This window comes from Rhea americana, unplaced genomic scaffold (genome assembly GCF_003343005.1).
Source record: "Rhea americana isolate MKP2758 unplaced genomic scaffold, rheAme1 scaffold_181, whole genome shotgun sequence".
NCBI classification, from domain to species: Eukaryota; Metazoa; Chordata; class Aves; order Rheiformes; family Rheidae; genus Rhea; species Rhea americana.
In genome coordinates, this window is record NW_028185939.1 from 1,752,190 (window position 1) to 1,769,943 (window position 17,754).

At 52.9% G+C, this 17,754-nt stretch overlaps 2 protein-coding genes across 2 annotated transcripts in view; both read right to left on the reverse strand.

Annotated features, from left to right (window-relative positions):
- The window catches only part of LOC146597560 (uncharacterized), a 3,621-nt gene extending 1,954 nt beyond the window's left edge, over positions 1–1,667 (reverse strand). Inside the window, exon 1 of the mRNA XM_085301999.1 lies at positions 11–1,667. Coding sequence (XP_085158125.1) covers positions 11–1,049 — 1,039 coding nt within the window. The 5' untranslated portion in view covers positions 1,050–1,667. The remainder of the gene's footprint in view (positions 1–10) is intronic.
- A 6,506-nt stretch (positions 1,668–8,173) lies between these two features.
- Positions 8,174–17,072, reverse strand: DRG2 (developmentally regulated GTP binding protein 2). Its single transcript, XM_085301980.1, has 12 exons — positions 16,432–17,072; positions 15,892–15,981; positions 14,648–14,708; positions 13,594–13,684; positions 13,074–13,146; positions 12,832–12,922; positions 12,484–12,581; positions 11,768–11,844; positions 11,223–11,311; positions 10,164–10,222; positions 9,676–9,729; positions 8,174–9,588 (listed from the first exon to the last, which is right to left on the reverse strand). Exons 1-12 carry the CDS (start codon positions 16,483–16,485, stop codon positions 9,502–9,504), a joined length of 924 nt encoding a protein of 307 aa, XP_085158106.1. The 5' UTR covers positions 16,486–17,072; the 3' UTR covers positions 8,174–9,501.
- Positions 17,073–17,754: the final 682 nt, after the last annotated feature.

The following is a 17,754-nucleotide window of genomic DNA, read 5'->3' on the forward strand; positions in this document are numbered from 1 at the left end:
GGCAGCCCGCCGCCGGGGAGCCGCTTCATGTTGGCTCGGTGCCTGAGGATCTCGTCTTCCGCGGGGAACGGGAGCTTCCTCGCGCCGATGCGGGAGAGCCAGGCYGCGTCGGCCGGCCGGCCGCCCCCGACGAGCCGCCCGCGCTTGGAGAGCAGCTTCCTCGCCAGCCAGCCCGTGGCGGCGGCCGCCTTGCTCAGCACCTGCGCCCGCGGCTTGAATTTCCTTTCCGGGCGCCGGCGGAAGAGGGACGMGCCGGCCGCCTCCGACTGCCCTCCCTGGCGCAGCAGCAGGAAGGACAGTTTCGCCGGCGGGGCGCTCGCCGCCTCCTTCCGCTTCTTCCCGATCTGCTTGAAGCGCACCATGAGGTTGGAGGTGGACTTCAGCACCGCCTTGTTCTTCTTCTTTTTCTTCTTCTTCGTGCTGTGCTTCTGCAGCCCCCAGAAGAAGCGGGAGGTGTTTTTGAACTGCCCCTTCTTGGGCTGCCGCAGGCCCAGCTTCTTGAAGCCGAGGAAGAGCTTGGAGGTGCTCCGGAGGCTCCGCTTGACCTTGGCTTGTGGCGCCTTGTCCTCCTCCACGGCTGGGCTGGCCGCGGCCTTGGTGGCCGCTTTCGACTGGCCCGTGGCCTCTGCGCTCTTGGCTCCTTTCTTCTTCTTGGCGTTGTCGGYCGTCAGCCCCATCACCAGCTTGGAGGTGCCCTTGAGGTTCTTCTTCATCTGCGCAGCATCGCTTTCGCCCTCCTCTTCCTCCGGCTCCAGCTGTACCTTCTTCCCCCGGCCYGGCTTCTTCACCGCCACTGCCTTGAGCACCCCCTTCTTCTCCTTCCCTTTCCCCTTTTTGGGCTCCTCCACTGGTGCCTCCTCCTCTTCCTTCTCTTCCTCCACTGCTTGAGCCTCCTCGCTCTCCTCCGTCTTGGCCACCTCTGCATCCGAGGGCTCCTCCAACTCGCTGAGCACCTCCTTCTTGCCCTTCTTGGCATCCTTCCCTTTCCCTTTGCCCCCCTTGCCCTTGGCATCGGCATCCTTTTTGGGGTCCCCTTTCTTGCCACCCATGCCGGCGGTGGCGGGCGCTCATGCTCCGGGTTTCACGCCTGCTCCAGCAGCCTGTCTCCAGGAGGGCCCGCCCAGCGGCGATGCCCCGCACCGGCACGAGGTGGCTCCTGACCCGGYGCTCCCACCGCTGCCACGCGGCAAGAGCTCTACAGCAGCCCGGCCACCAGCACGGCCCGACCCCACGGCCCCCACGCCGGGTGCTTGCCACGGGGGGGTAGTTACCTGCGCCCGGTTTCAGTGGGGCACGTGCCCATGTCCCTCAGCCGGCTGCGGCCCTCTCGTGCCCGAGGCGCCCCGACTGCTCCCCGGTGCCTCCTGGGGGACTCCACGTGGCATGTCCCCGGGGCAGCAGGACTCCAGCCYCAGCCCCTGAGCTGCCTCCTGCCTCCCGCAGCGCGAGTTAAGCAGCCGAGTTGCTCGCGGCTGGTCTGCCAGCTGTAACCATATCTCCTGGGCTCACGGCAGCATGAATAATGCAAGGAACGCATCACTTCTGCCCGGAGACTTTTCCAAAGGAGACGTAAGATGGAAGGCAAGAAACCGCCCCTGCCACCTCTGCAGCAGGTCCCGTATCATGCGGAGCATCCTGCTGCACCCCCCGCAGGGCCTGGTCCGGGCATGCCCTTGGCTTTCCACGGGATGGTGCAAGGTCTGAGCCCCTGGGCACGGCCAGCTCCGTGCCCAGGGAATAACGCCCTGAGCCACAGCCAGCTGCTCTTTTCCAGAGGCTGATCCCAGCYGCGAGCCACTTGCTCGCAGCTTCATTCCTCCTCCCCAGAGCATTTCAGGCTCTGGGGCCAGCTCTGAAACTGGGATGTTAACGGTTTCATAAGAGCACAAGCATCTTGACTGAGCGTGGATGACCCAAGACGAAACTCTGTGATTTCCCTACACCTCGGGGCGCTTTGCTCTCTCGCCTGGGAAACCAGCCTTTTCCTCTTAACTTGGAGGAGGACGAAGCGCAAACTCCGTTTGACACCACAAAACCAGACCGAGGCACCAAGAGAGACAAGACAATTTTGCGGTCCCCAGGCACACGCCACCCCACGGCACTGGGACTGCAGCCAAGGGGAGAGCCGCAGAGGAGGAATCTGACGCCACTAACCTGGAGCAGGACCAAGTCACCCGGCCCCACCGGGAAGGAGTGATAAGAAACGAGCTGGCCTGGCTCCCGCAGGCTGCATGGGTGACACGCAGCGGCGGGTGCACCCGTACGTGTTGCATGTGGGTGCACTGTAGAGCCTGTGTAGGGCCGACGCTGTAAGGGATGCGGGCATACATGTAGGGCACCACATGTGTCTGCACGTGGCTGTCGAGCGGGTCTGCACGTGCCACACACGTGTGCCCCACAGCGGTGCCAGCAGCCTGTCCGCACGCGCACGTGCCCAGCAGCAGGGTGACCACATCAAATGTTAACAGCAGGGTGACCGACCGCATCAAATGTTAATGCCAGGCCTGGATTCCCATGGCTGCAAATTCATGAAAGTTTAAGCAGCGGCAATGCGAATTTGCTGCCCATTTACAGGGGCTGGTGGTGAGCAGAAGGCATCTGCTTGACCCCCTCATGGGAATATTTCAGGAGACCCATGGGAGGAGGAGGAGGAGGCAAGACCTGTGAAGGCAGCAAMGCAAACCCAACAGCCAGCAGCATCCTCTGTACCAAAGCGCATCAGACAGAGCACCCCGGACTGGGAGAGCCCCTCATGGAGGGAGGCCTGAGCGGCGTGGCTGGCATCAGCACCTCACTGCACCCGAGTCGTTCCGTGGAGGGGAACCACTGCACAGCCAGGCCCCCTCCCTCGCCAAGCTTCTGCCCCTGCCCAAGCCCTGCTGAGCTTGGAGGTTTTGCCAGGGAAGCTGTTAGCAGCAAGCAAGGGTTCCCACCACCTGGGGTGGTGGGAAGCTCCTCTAGGTCCCTACCTCCATCCCACCACCTGGCATTGTCCCTACCTCCATCCAGCTGCCCTGTATGGTCCATACCTTCATTCCGCTGCCCTGCATGGAGCCAGAAAGCCAGGGGCAGCCGGGGAGCCCAGGAGGGAAGGACAGGGAAGGGCCTTGCAGGGCCTGGCAGTGCTCTCTGTGCCCTGCGGCGCTGGCAGGGCTGCCCCCGCCGTTGCCATGGCCATGCCGGTGAGCGCCGCTCTGCCTGCCGGCGATAAGGACTTTCCAAGAGGAAAGATGGAGATAGGGAGAGCAAGAGAGGGCGAGACAGAGCTCACAGCCTGGCCCCCACCCAGCTGGCTTAGCGCCATGCAGGCACTGCCCTCTCCCCAGCCCCCCTGCTGCCCCCCACCTCCTCAGGACCCTCTGCTTCCCCAGGGTGGCCAATCCCCTGTCCTACACCCATGGGTGCAGCGCCCAGCGCCTGCCTTTGCCACAGCCGCCCCAGCAGAGCGGGCGAAGGGGGTGCACGTGCCGGGGCGCCTGGGGACAGCGGCAGGGCAGGAGCTGCTCAGGGTCGTGGGCGACGCTGGCTGCTGCAGCAGGCACCCGGGGAAGCCGGAGCACGTCGCCTCGGCTCCGCAGGCCACGAAACCCGAGCTGCACAGTGCCCATGCTGCGCGGCTGTTTCCGGGGTCCTGGGCAYGGCCGCATCCGGTGGAGGGACCGGGGCAGGCTGCCAGCCCAGAGCAGCCTGGCTGGGTGCAACCCCCGCAGCAGCAAAGGCTCCCTGGGGTGGCGGTGGGGCATCCCAGGGCATCCGCCAACAGCGTGAACCCACGGGGCCAAGCCAGGAACACCCTGCCCTGGTGCCCGGGCGCCCTCGCCCCAGGGATACAGCCAGAGGCTGAGCACGGAAATCGGACAGACAAGGCGATGCCGGAGTGCAGAGATGAGGGAGACTTTGGCCACTGGGTTTTTGCTTCGCCCGCCCCGGCGCTGCATGGCGCGACGCAACGCGCGGCTGCCCACGCACCGTACCTTTTGGCTGCTGGCATCGGCGAGGCCGAGCTCCCGGGGAGCTGCGCGGCGCCGGCGGCGGCTCCGCCGTCTCCAGCAGCGCTGCGGTTACCCGCCGGCCCCGTGTCCGCTTACAACCTGTGTCCTGTTACAGCGGGAACGCGCCGGCCCCGTGGGAGCTGTGCGCACCGGCACCCGCCCAGCGAGCCGGCCGGCCGCCGCTCCGGCTGCGGGCGCCTTCGGACGCGGGATGTCTCGGGGCTGACGGAGCAGCGGGAGATGTGCCACCCCCGCCCCTCCCGTGGCTTTGTGTTGCTCGTACCCACTTCCGACAGGTACGCGCACGCAGAGCCGCCGTCGCAGCTCTCACCTCTCCAGCCGCCCGCTCCTGGCACGCCGTGGGGCAGATCGGCCCCTTCCAGCATCGGGCTCTGCCCCAAATGGAGCCAGGGAAGCAGCAGGACCGGCGGCAGCAGGGCGACGCACGCTGCCCGCAGGCACAGCCGTTCCCTGCCCGCCAGCCGCCGTTTGACAGTGAAACCTGCCCGCCAGGGAAGCGTWATCCAGGGGAGAGGGCTCGGAACAGATGCTGTGGAGCAGAGACTGGCTGGGAGCGATGCGTCCCGGGATTAGCACTAAACCATCTGGCACGCGCTCGCAAACGCTGCCTCGCGGCCCCGGCCGGGCCCCGGCGCCGTCTGGGAGCAGGTCGCAGCTGCAGACCATCATCATCCCGGCCACAGAGCTGAGCCCAGGGGGCCCTGCGGATCTCAGCGGCGTCAGCCGCCRGGCCAGGGAGGTCTCCTGGGGTAAAACATCTGCAAGGTAACAGGAATTTGGGGAAGGGGTGACAGGAGACACGGGGCAGATGCTCATGGGGGACGGATGGGGTCTTTAGGGAGGAGGGTGAGGAGCTCTGCTTTGAAGGGCGGCAGAAATGCAGCGGCTGCGGGGAAGGCGCGTTTGAAGGTGAGATGGAGAGGTTAAAGATTGTGAGGAGACAGGAAGGGGCAGAGGCGACCACGTGCCCCGACGCAGAGGAGCCGAGCCCTGCGCTGCCCCGCTGTGTCGGCGGCAGGCTTCCTCCCGCGGGCAGCATCTTGCACAAGGTCTCTCCCCGGCACCTTGGCCAAGCCGCCRCGGCCTCCGCAAGCCCAGGGAACACGCYGCCTGGCTCACGGACCCCCGGCCCTTCCCCTAGGGCAGCCTCGCTTGCCCRCATGGCGCTGGTCTGGCTCGGCACYGCCYGCAGCCCCCGGCTTAGCCGGAGTCACGCTCTCGGCCTCACTGTCCTCCGGGGCCCATCACTCCTCCGGCACMCGCAGGACCACATTTGCTGCGCGGCAGCTGCCGGCTGCTGCTGCCCAATACATATTTGATGACTGCTATTATTCTCATCTCCACTCGTGAGCGGAGAGACGAGAGCTAACCGTCCCCGTGCAGAGCTAGGGAACGCCGGGGCTGGAGCGGCAGCCAGCTCTGTCCCGCTCCCTCCCTCCCCGGGGACGCAGCTGGATGGTCCCGCAGCCCCTTCCCTCCCGGGGCGTAGATCAGCATCACCTCTCAAGGGCACGCAAACAGCTGGTGTACGGCCTCGACACACACCTCCCTCCCAGCCAAAGCAGGGTTAGGAAGAGAAATCACGAGCACACAGGGCCACGCACAAACGTACCCCTTCGAAGGAGGGCAGGACCGGACGGGCTCCCCAGACCAAGCACAGAGAAGGGATCTAGATGGAGGCATCAGCCCCCTCACCTCGCCACTACCGGTGCCCTCGCTACCTCGGGGTGAGCAGGGGGCACTTCCCCGCTGCCGCCTTCGGCCTGAGAGCGGCAGGCTAAAGAGCATTCAAAAGCCACATCCTTCCCCCAGCACCGGGTTCCTGCTTCACGGGGCTGGGACCGTCAGCCGGGAGCGAGCGCTGCYGGGACCGGGTCCGCGGCCCTTCACGCTGCAGGCGCTGGGAAAATCTCGGCTTCCTGCTCCTCTCCCCCCAAGGGGCGAGCCCCAGCTCGGCCTCCCCCCAGCGATCGCGAACCGCATCCCTGCAGTAATGCGGTGGGTATTTATTATGCTGATTCCTCAGAAAGYGAAGGCTTAACTGCAAATTACAATCAATAGCCCCAATCCCCAAGGGGCGGGTTCATCATTTAGCAGGCCCAACCAGAGGAATTCAAAACTATTTGCCAGCCATAAATCCTGCTTTCCCCAGCCTCCCGAGCCAGCGCTGCACAGCGCGTGATGTCTGGTCGGGGGTGACCCTTGTCAGCATTTGAAACAATTAAGCTGTCACTGAGGATCGTGACTCTTATATATAGCCCTGAGCAGCACTTTAAGATGTCAGCGTGATGGGGTGAGGGAAGCTGGCTGAGGCAAGCCCGCAGCGGTAACCGTCTCTCATTGAATTAAATGAATGTATTTGGAGTCAGAGTCTCTTTTTATTACCTTGCAAACGATTCCTGACTAAATTAAATTATAAGAGGAGTGTTCAGCCAATCAAACCTGCTTGATTGCCTGGAACAGGCATTTTAAACAGAGCACGCCTTGGGCCTTCGCTGTTTCCAGGACTAGATGGAGGGCAGCTGATGGACTGTGTCTAAGCCGATTCACTCCGCTTCACACCTGGAGTGCCACTCTGGAGCGACGCGCAGCTGCGCTCCGCAAACACAGCGGGCCCGGGAACAGGGCAGGAATCAGGGCAGCCCTTTGGGAGGCCGGCGCAGCGCTAACGGAGCCAGAGCCAGCCGAGAGAACGGAGAAACGGCAGGGGCTGCAATGCAGAACAGCAGCCTGCAACCCAGCCAGGCTGCTGAGGGCTGCTCTGCCTCCCAGGAAACTCCCGTCCAGCCAAGCCTTCCCTTCTGGGTCGAAAAAGGCAGCATCCTGCTCCTGGGGGGGCAAAGCTACAGCTCCTGCCTCCTAAAATCAGCTGCACCCCCTCCTCCTCGATGGGAGGAGGCACCTGCCTTTTCCCGGGAATGCTCAGTAAGGGTCTCTGACCACATCCTCCCTCGCTAGCTCTCACAGAGCTAACAAGGGGTCAGACCAATTCCCATCAGCCTCAGGAGGCAGCTCCAGGAGCTAAATCAGGCTCTGAAGCAATACTAACGCTGGAGCAGATTTTCCCCTCTCAGTACCTCACTTTCTCAGGATTCGGAGAGATCTTCAGGCAAACCTGCTCTCGCACTGAACTGCAGTGCTTGCAGCTTTTAGTGTCAGTGTGTAGAGCACTTAGGGAAGCTGTCTGGAAGAATGAACACAGTGTGTAATTAAATGCATATATTTTCACACACAGCTATAAACTTCCCTGCAAAAAAAACCCACTACTCTTGCATAAAAAAAAAAAAAAAAAAAAAAAAAGTTAGCTTCTTCTAATTTAAGTGTTTGTACTCCTTCCTCATACCAAGTTTAATCACATATCAGTCCATTCTGAACAGGATAAGAGAATGCCCAAATTCTTAAATGAAGACTAAGGCTAATTAGATGGAGGTTTTTAACAATGGCCCACTGGACTATACAATTTGAAATCTGAGCACACTGAGAGGTAGGTACTAACTGACCAAGAACAYGTACTAGAACATAATACTTTGCATTTCAGATTCCCCCCATTCCACACACCACCTGGCTTGARGACAAGGCACACTTAGCAATTCTGGCCATCCTGTCTGTTACGCTGGGCCATTGCAGGCTCCTCGGTTTGGAGTTTAGGGGRAAAAAAAATACATATATATCTCAAACCCAGGGACAAACTGAAACCAAAAGAACTCTTTGTGCAGGAAGCTCTGCCTGTGCAACCTTCACAGGAAATTTAAAGGGCAAGTCAATGTGCTGGAACGGCATCCCACCCAATTCACACAGAGAAGCTCCTGCTTTCTAAAGTCAGCTCAGGCATAATGCAGCTAATTTGGAGCTCATTCTCTGCTAGGCTCCACCACGGCCAGGATTTGCTCTTAATTCCAGCTGTGAACAAAGCCAGGAACAATGAAGGGAAACTACAAAGTCACCTTCTTAGCTTGGGTATTGTGTATGTTATCTGTATAGCTTCCATCACACCTCATGTAGATTCTTTCCAGCCTCAGAGCACTCTCTCAGCCACTTCACAACCTGTTTCACCCTACAGCCTCTTGCAACAGCATGTAGGATTCCTCAGTTGGCCAAGATAAAAAAGAGATTTAGAAAACACCCCGAACTATCTAACAACTGCAGGTAGACATGTACAATTCACATGAAATAGTAACTTTTATTTTCTCAAATAAAATATTCCTTCCATTTCCGCTTGATCAGTTTGGGAAGGGTGGGGAGGAACACAAAAGAGAGGGAAGGGGCCCTGCTTGGACAAGTCTGCTATCAGATTTGTCCTCACAGTTAACATCCACATCAGACTGAATCCTTTTTCAATGAAAGAAAATAAATGCTATTGGCAGCTCTTGAYCCCAGAAGAAAAGAGCTGTTCTCTATCAGGCACTCTGAATTGGTAAGCATCAATATTCAATGAAAAAGCATGATTAGAAAAATCCCAAAATTCTGATGAAAAATATCCATACAAGCAACATTTAACAGGGCTGAAGTGGAACCCATGGCATGGGATGGTGCTTCAAGCTGAAAGAGCTATTACTGGAATTTAGGTGCATGACTGAGAAAGAAGCAGATCCCCAGCAATACTCCTGGGGACTAATGGGCAGGACAAGAGTAAAGTAGGAAACTCCCAAGATAATTTCTTGGACCAGCGATATGCCAGAAGTAAATTCTCACTGCAGCCTATGGCTCGTTGATCATACCCTGCCGCAGTTTGGCCAGGTCAATCATTCATTAGCAAGGTTTTGTTTCTGATCTCTCTCGGTAGTACCAGTTGGACCRGATGTCCTATAAACCTCACTACAGAGCTAACATGAGGCACGGAGTGCCAGGTTTTAATATAACTGAGGTKAGACCACTGTAAATTAGCTGAGGGTCATCTCAGATACACAGACTGAAGTCGCCCATAGCAAAAGTTGTAGAGGCAACATGTTCAGCAAGCAGGGGAGGGAGAACTTTGTTTCCATTTCAGATATTTCCATTTCAAATGCTTAAATTAAATGAATGGACATGCAGCAAAGCACCAGTACATTCCCTTAGTCCTGGTTTCCCTGTCCCAAAGCCCCGAGCCAGCTTTGCTCACATAAACCCATAAACTTCCCACTGGTTGAGCAAGCCACTGGTAGGTTAACAGGTGGACACACGTGCAAACCCTGCTAGGGGCAGGAGGTGGCTGGCTCTAGGAGCTATGTCCTGGAAGAATGGGCTCCTTTTTTTATTTAAGAGGCATTATCTCACTTGAAATGCTGCAAGATGGAAACCCATCTCCCCCATCCCCACCTGCAAGTAGAGTAGCCTCACTCCCTGCCTTTCTCTAAGGGAATGAGCTTCACAGAAGCTTTCTTGCTTTCTTGGCTGTGGATCATCTCCGTTTTTTCTTTTTTCTTCTTTGTTTTGTTTCGCTTTTATGTGGTCAGTTCCAATTTTAGTGATTAAGACAAGGCCAGGCACCAGCGAAGAGCAGCAAAGAGGGTTACTTCTTGACAATCTGAATGACATCTTCATGCTCCATCATATGAGTCAAGCCCACTCTTTGAGGACTGTATTTTGTGCTTGTCCCCTTTAAAGCAAAAGGGGCAGAAGGGTTAGGAGCAGACCTGCCAGAGGGGAAYGAGGACAGGGATTTCACTGGCTGTTATGCACTTACCCACACCAAGGCATATTTGAACTGGCTGGCTAATGATCTGTGAATTCGATGGCACTGCAAGACAGACAGACAGATCATTAGACAGTTCAGTGATGCTACTTTGCAAACAACATGCTTAACACCCAGGAACTGGATCCATGTCAGAAATTACAACATGACTTTAGGAGCCAGCTAACAACACTTTAAAGAACATACAATAAAGAACAGGAATACAGGAATTACCAGTCACATAAACCCCCATTTACTACTTCCATGTGCTTTTTCATTGGCTTGCATTAAGTAACTTCTGCTATCTTTCATTTATTACAAACACAAGCAGCTAGGAAAGAAACCTGAGGCAGATGAAACCAGTCAAGGTAACAAGCAGAGAAGCCCAACAAAATACTGATATATCCCAACTTTTACAAAGCACAAATACATAATAGCAGACTCCCAAGAGGAACCTGCCTTCTGCTGCCAAGTAAATGTAAAAGATGCAAAGAAATTACCACATGCTCCACAGAGGCCCCTTTCCGTAGAATAATGGCATCTGTGAAGTCTGGTCTCTCTATGGAAAAGCAGAAGAGAGAGAGAAAAACAGCATTGGCTTTCCATCAAATCTGTTTTAACATGCCAACACCAYCTCATATTGCTTTGTGCTTACTACTCCCAAATTCCTCCTCTTATTACACTGCCAGCAGCCTCCCAGACAGAACAGCTACCAGGTACTTGGAAGCATCAAACTGGTTCTGTAGATGCTCGAGTACCCACAAGTACAGTTACCCACATCACACAGTAGACTGMCTCCTCACAGTTCACCTGCTCCAACTCCATTCCAAATACTTGTCTTAAATGATAAGCAAAAAAAGCCAGTCAAAACACACAGGCCTAAATTAAATAGAACCACTCTGGAGTTTTCTGTACACTCCCCAAGGTTTCACAGCTTAACAAGCTCACAGATAATTCCTTATTCTCCTCACATCCATCCAGTTTAGAGCCACAGCCATTCACAAGCAAAGGAGAAAGATCTTTGAAAAAGAACAAGTTTTAGATGTGCCTTCACCACTGGGCAAAGCTGCAAGAGAGCTGTAAAGTAAAAGGAGGGTCAAAGGCACTGCTGAGCCTCAGGAACTCAGCATGGTTATCACTAGACCTCCCACAGAGGGAACAAGAAACCTTTTCTGGGTAGCAATCACCTGAACAGTTCATTACAAAGCGCATATAACAGCTATTACAAGGGGAAAACCAAGAACTTGCAAATTTTATTTTCTTATGATACTACCACGCAAAGCCTTAGGAAAATTCAACTTACAGTGTTGAGAGAGAGCAAGAGGGCTGTAATGGGATACATGCAAAGCTGGCTGAGATGGAACAAAAGCATCTCCCAAGAGTTAACACTGAAGACTGGTCAGGGAGAGTGTAATTGGAGCATCTCCAAGACAGAAGAGATCTCTGCAGAAGGATGCTCTGAAGAGAGCATCCACACACCTCTGGTAGCCTGTGTGTGGTTGGTGCCCAGCAGCCCTTTGTGCCTTTTCAAATCCTCAGTTCAACTAATCCTCACTTACGTCCTCGTTTCTTAGTGTAGATGCAAGTAAGCGCGAGGTATTCCCAGAGCTTCTCCAGCAAGTAATCCAGATTCAGTTTCATGCCACAGCTGCAAAACACCACGAATATCTCAGTGTTTACTGCTGCTATGACTCAGAGATCCAGAAGAGCAAGGTGAAACATCTTATTAAAGTGCTAGGAAACAAGGGGGGAAGTGTCTAATGAGGTCAGTAGAGGAAAAACACAAGGTGAAATAGAGCTTTCAGAACAGAAAGCAGCTTTGAAGCAGCAAAGCCCCAGTGAGATATAGCAGCACTTCTAAGGGAACAAGCTAGACTGGTTTATTCTGGTCTACAGAGTGAGGCGGCCATGCAGTCTGCCTCTCCAGGGGAAGGCAGCCCTGAAAACACTGCAGAGCAGCCTGCTACTTCTCGCCCCAGCAGCCAGAGGCGGCCCAGGGAGAAGTCCCTCCTTGGAGGAAAAGTTTGAGAAAGGGGTGTGAAATGAACAACCAAACTATCTGGGCCAGCGCATAAAACAGCGTGACAGCTACAAGTGTTCCTACCTGATTACAACACTGTGGGGTCTCCGAGCAAGACGATCCACCTCCTCCATAGATATCTGGTCAATCTTGTTATAAACCTAAGTCAAAGAAAAAACACATCATTCAGGAAATCAATTCAGCAACACTACAAGGAAGTAAATTGTGTACACGCAATTGTAACAAGGCAGTTCTGGCATTTGGTACAGGAAAACAGATCACATCAAACAGAGGGAAGGCCAAGGTTTTTAGCAGAATAAACTGCTAGGATTCAGGAGCCTAAACATAGCATCAGGTCTTCTAAGGTTCTCCCTTTGCAATGACTTCTGAAATATTTTTCAGCATCTTGGATTTCATTATAAACCTAGTCACTATCAAACAGCATTGCTAAGTGAGTTCTGGCACATGGGATCATTCATGAAAAAAATCAAATACAGAACTTGCAGCAGTATCCTTGCCATGCAAGCAAACACCACGCCACCAACACACGCAGCTTGCTGCTGCTCCACAGCAACCAGCCACAAGAGGGCACAGGGAACATACAGTACAGCTGCGCACACAAAGCTAGTAAAAACTCCCTGTTGAGTAGCGTTTTCTACCCTTTTAACCCTCAAATGCTACTGCTTTAGCATTCAGGAAGGCATAGAGTTTACTTCAGCAAAGAATGGTCTTGCTCAAGATCAGTCAGCACCAGGAGATGCTTGGTGCTGTATTAGACAGGCTATTTCTGAGATACTCACATAGAGGCATGGCATGTAGACCCTGTTGCCTACAATTACGTCGATGAACTCGTCAGGAGAACAATCTTCCCTAAAGAGAACCTCAGCATTGAAGATTTCTGAGGTGAATGTTGTCAAGGTCCAAATTCCAACACTTCTAAACACTGCTACGAGCCAACCACCTGAGCTTTCTTGGTGCTGCTTGGAGGACTGGGAAACACAACAAAGAAGGAAAAGACCCAGCCAGGCTTGTTCTTAATCCAGCAAGCACTAAAGAGTCACAGAAAGGCATAGCCCCACAGCAGATACCACTTGACTTGTGAGCTGCTGATCTGGAGCTCAGAGGTCTCCCCTTTCAGAAAAGGATACTATATTCATGGAGGATGAGCTGCACCAACTTTTCAGAGCACTGAGTCAACGTTACAGTCGAGTTGAAGGAGATGCCTCCACCCTTCTTCGGCTGCAGAAAGGTAATAAACCAACTTAAGATCAGTCTGCGAAATCCATAGCCACTCYTCAGTATGTCCAACATAAGGGCAGCATAAAACGATCTTGCTTTTGATTAGGCAGCCAGGTATAAACTGTGGCTGCAGCACCTCAGGAAATCTCACCTTGAAATAGATATTTGGCTTGTTCTTGTTCAGACGGATTCCTACTGACTCCAGTTCTTTCTCGAGTAGGGCTCTGCCGGGACAGTGTGCATTAGTACCTGTTACACTGAGCTCACTCAGATGTGATCCAGATATTTACTTTCTGMCTATGATCTTTATCTGAGCATTGACACGGCATTCCCATAAACTTGCACAGCAACATACAACCACAGCTAATAAAGTCTGTGGTGGAAATCTAGCATGATATCCTCATCTCTCAACAACCATCCCACAGGAAGGATCTTTCAGCTGGGAAGCCTGAGCCAAGATTCCTAGAAAGCACTCTAAATGCTGTTCCCAGTGAGCCAGCATCCTTCTAATGGAGCACAATCTCCATCTCACACTCAAGAACTTAAATATCTATTCCCGAACCTGCACAGCTCACAGTGTTCAGAGAGCTGCTGTGTTCTCTGGGCATACGCGAACCTTTGACCCTGGTCCACCAACCGACAATCCCACGTGCCCAGAAGCACGAACTCACCTCTGCACTTCACCCTTTGTGGCATCCAGCATCATAATAACAACGTCTGCCGTCCTGGCCACAGCTATCACTTGCCGACCTCTGCCCTTCCCTGAAAAGGGAAAAGAGGGCTGCATATCAAGGTAGGAAAACAACTATGAGTCCTGCTACATACAAGGGACTCCTACCCCACACAGCTGCTTAGAAACAAGAAAAAAGATCCTGCAGTCCTGTACTGGCTGTAATCAACTGTTGGGGAATGTATGGGGAATATATCTGGCCCATTCATATTCTCCTAAATGTAGCATGAGCTCAAACAAATAGTCTTTGCTGCTGCTGCACCAATCATTACTCAGACTAGCAAGCAAAAAGCTTTCTGTATGGCTGCATGGGTTGAGATGACATCTCTGCCTGCAGGGCAGACATCCCCAGACATTTGCAATGATAGAATTCCAGTTGGTACAGACAGGTTACCCAGAGGAGTGATGTGGGCTGAGGGCCCCCATGCAAAGAAGCTACACCCTCTGGTCAAAAAAGGAGTGTGTCCTTATTAACAAGGCCATACTCCTCCAAGATGAGACCCTTAGGAAATTTTCCTAAGCTTCATAAAGCTTCTTTTGACAAAACCAGTCAATGAGGTGATGAAGCAGAGGGACAAAGCTAACATCTCTTCCCCAAATCAGGGGTCATGGGAGGACTGGCAGGAACTCAGAAAATCAGTCAAGAGAAGTTACTGTTTAGCTGTAATTTTCCTCTCTGCCTCTCTAGTATCTTTCTTCAGATTTATTCCATACCAGAAAGCAGATGAGCAAGATAACGCTCATTCAGGAAGGTGAGAAGTGACTGGCTTGCTTTGGCTCCCACCTCCAGAAAAGCATCTTTCTGCTACATATACAGTCTTATGTGGTCTCAGGGATAAGAATCGTGCCTCACTTTCAAGATCAAGAACTCTGAAGTCTGGAAAGCCAATGCAGGAACTACTGGCCCAGCAAACGTGCTAACAGTACGTTTGCAACAGCCATTGGTGGGCTATTGAGAGTAAATCTGTAAGCTGCACAAACAGAGATCAGCCAACCTTGTGCTGCTCCTTCAATGATCCCAGGCAGATCCAAGAGCTGAATATTGGCTCCTTTGTACTGAGAAGGAAACAGAAAGATGAAAAGTTGAAAATCTTGTGCAGGACCTCTAAACTGCCTTGAAAGCTGTAAGCAAGCACTCAGGTCCAAAGCCTGCAGATGGTGGAACTGAATGAATTTGACAGAGCAGGGTAGGTTTGCACAAAGCCCATGAATATATTTTGTTGAAACAATCTCCAGAGTATTTCTTACTCAACTCTGGGTCATACTGCAGTATGTTAGGTTCTGACCTCCTAAAGCGTCAGATGATTGTGGTTTGACAAAGCACCAGGGAACCAGCACAGCACAAAAGTAACATTTTCCTGAGTTAGTGAAATGGAAAAGAAGGAAAATAAACAAACACACAAAAAAAATCTAGTCTAACACATAAAGTATGGTAACAAGCAATGCCACTGTCTCCTTCTGGCTGAATTAGAACTATTCAGCTATGCTGCAGCCCTACAGCACCAGGAAATAATGGGAGAGTTTTCTTCAGAGTTGCAGGGTCATCTGCTTTCAAGCTACTGCTCTGGTGAAGCCCTAAGTAACTGTTTTAGCTAGCAACTGGAGTTAGAGGTCCTTTTTGAATGCGTTACAATATTTGTATTCATTTTAATACCAATACGGTAGCTTTCATTAGTTAACTCTGCTTTTAATTCTGACCCAAAATTTCTCATTACTCTTGGATGCTTCTCAGTTTGATGCCCTTTATCATTTGCTTTACTGATGGATGCGCAGAGCACCACTAATAAAACTCCTCAAGGACAGGAGTAGTTTATTTTCTTTCCAAATTGATTACAGTACAGATTGCCTCTTTTAAAGCTTCATTAAAAACAAATCTGTCAAGGTTTCCAGCCATCTGGTCAATGGCGCCAATAGTGGTTATAAAAAATTCAGTTGAGAATTGTCTTATTGCTCTGGTCAGTTTAACTGCAGTATCTGAAATCCCAGTCAGGCAGTCAATCTTGAAGAGTTGTGTGGCCTACAGAAGTGCTAAATCAGCACTGCAGGTTGTAGAAGACCTGATACTGCAAACACTCAAGATCTCCTAAAGTTTAAAGTAGAAGTCTTTGGATATCACTTAGCTTCTTAATTTCTGCTTCCCAGTGGTAGCACAAGTGTAAGTGGAGCAAATAGACACATTTACAAATCTGAGTTTCTTGCCACAATTAGCTTCTGCTAAAGGGAGGAAAATCCTACTTACTTCTATGACTCCTGGGATACATGTCAGGGTTGTGAACTCGTAAGACGCAGCTTCACTGGCAGTTGAAGTCATTAAACTCAAAAACGTGGACTGAAATGCAAGATATCACCATCACTAGAGATACTCAAATAGCCCTGGCAAATGTTCAGCAAAATATGTAACACAAGAAGTGTTTATCAGCGGTACTGAGAAGACATTGGTGGGCTTTTAAAAGCTTGGTTGTCGCTATTCTGGGCACAGGGATGAAAGCGGTAGCATGAGACAGCCAGGACTTTCATTGAATGAAAGAAGACCATTTTCACCCTTTTCTTAGCAGCGCTGTGTCTGGACAAGGCCAAGTCTCAGTCCGTACCATAGTGCTCCACACACAAGACAGAGTTATTTTCCCTAGCTCTAACTTTCAGCTCTCAGTGCACAATAACTTTCTTTCCGCTCAGTCGAGGCAAGAAAGTAAAACAGGAAGAGACAAGCTGAAGCATTTGCAGTGATTGGTGACTAGAAAATATATGTGCTAGAGGATTAGCTCAGATACTCACTGACCTTACCCACAGAAGGAAAACCAATCAGTGCCACCCTGGCATCTCCAGATTTCATCACATCAAAGCCCTCTCCTTTAGCAGCAGAGGATTTGGAGGGTTCTAGTAACTGAGCTCTGTACTTTGCAAGCTTCGCCTTCAGCAGGCCGAGGTGGTACTCAGTAGCTGGAATAACACAAACGCAACAACTGGGTAACAGAGAGTTGCTGTCAATCCGCTTCTAGAACGAAGAGTCTTATTTAAAAAAATGGGTAGTCACTATTTCAGCTATTGCCATGCGCACTAGACTGCCCTCAGACATTCTATAAACTTGTGAAATATCGACCGTTGAAAGCAAACCTTCAAATAACTTGCAAAAAAAAAAAGATCAGGCTTGAGGGAAATTAACAGTTAAAAGTATTGCTGGGTAAAGGAGGAAACTAGAGGAAGAGCAGGTACAGGAGTGAACAGGAGTGAAAGGAGCCATTCAGGGAGCAGATGACCACCACGGGGGGAACGGTCACTCTGGGACAAACACTCCTTACGCCAAGGCACTCCTGCAATATCCGTCCCTGCAGAAATGGAACATCTTTTTCTCTGTTTTTGACAGTTTTTAGAAACACCTTTAAGTCAGAGCTGATATACGAGAAAGTACATACGGACTTACTCCTAGCAGAAGACTTGAATTTACACCTAATTTAGAAAAAAAGGTAATAGGGAAGCAAAAGAAACCCAGGGGGTTACAGGATTCGCTATCTGCCCCGTTCCGCTATTCACGCCTCCAGAAGCAGCAAGGTGCTGCGGCAGAGGGCCGGGGCCTGGGCGCCAGCGCACGCGGGGTCCGCGCTGCAGCTCCCCGGGGAGCGAGGGCGCTCGCAGGGCTCCCGCTCAGCGCCTCCTCCAGGCCCGCGGCCTCCCCGCCCGGGAGGGGTCAAGCCATCCACAGCGGGGCAAGCGAGGGGCTGCCCAAAGTGCCGCTGACCAGCCCCAACCCCCCCCCAGGCCTTCCCCACAGATGCCCCCTCTGCCCCCAGTCACCCCCAGCCTCCTCGGCCTCCGGATCTGCTGCTCCCTGACACCCCAAACTCCCCTTCAGCCCTTGCGCCCGCAAMCCCCACCTCAGCCTCCCAAACCACCCCACGCCGCACCCCAGCTCCCCCCATCTGCATCTCCCTATTCCCAGACCCACACCCCAGCCACCCCCTTGGCACCTCACACCTCTAGGCATCTCTTCTCCCCGTGCCTCATCCCAGCGCCCCCAGACTGCTCCCCCTGACCCGCACCGCAGCCCCACAATCGCTCTTGCAGCACCTCACCTCCCCAGAGCCAGCCCCACACCTCAGCACCC

Bases quoted from the DNA above. Each gene is read 5' to 3' on its own strand.
- DRG2 (XM_085301980.1), bottom strand. From the start codon at position 16,485: ATGAAATCTGGAGATGCCAGGGTGGCACTGATTGGTTTTCCTTCTGTG. The intron at 13,685-14,647 runs GTTGGCTGATCT...TTCCCTTTTCAG, and splicing joins CATTGAAGGAGCAGCACAAG to GGAAGGGCAGAGGTCGGCAA. The intron at 12,923-13,073 runs GTGAGATTTCCT...ACCTTTCTGCAG, and splicing joins AGCCAAATATCTATTTCAAG to CCGAAGAAGGGTGGAGGCAT.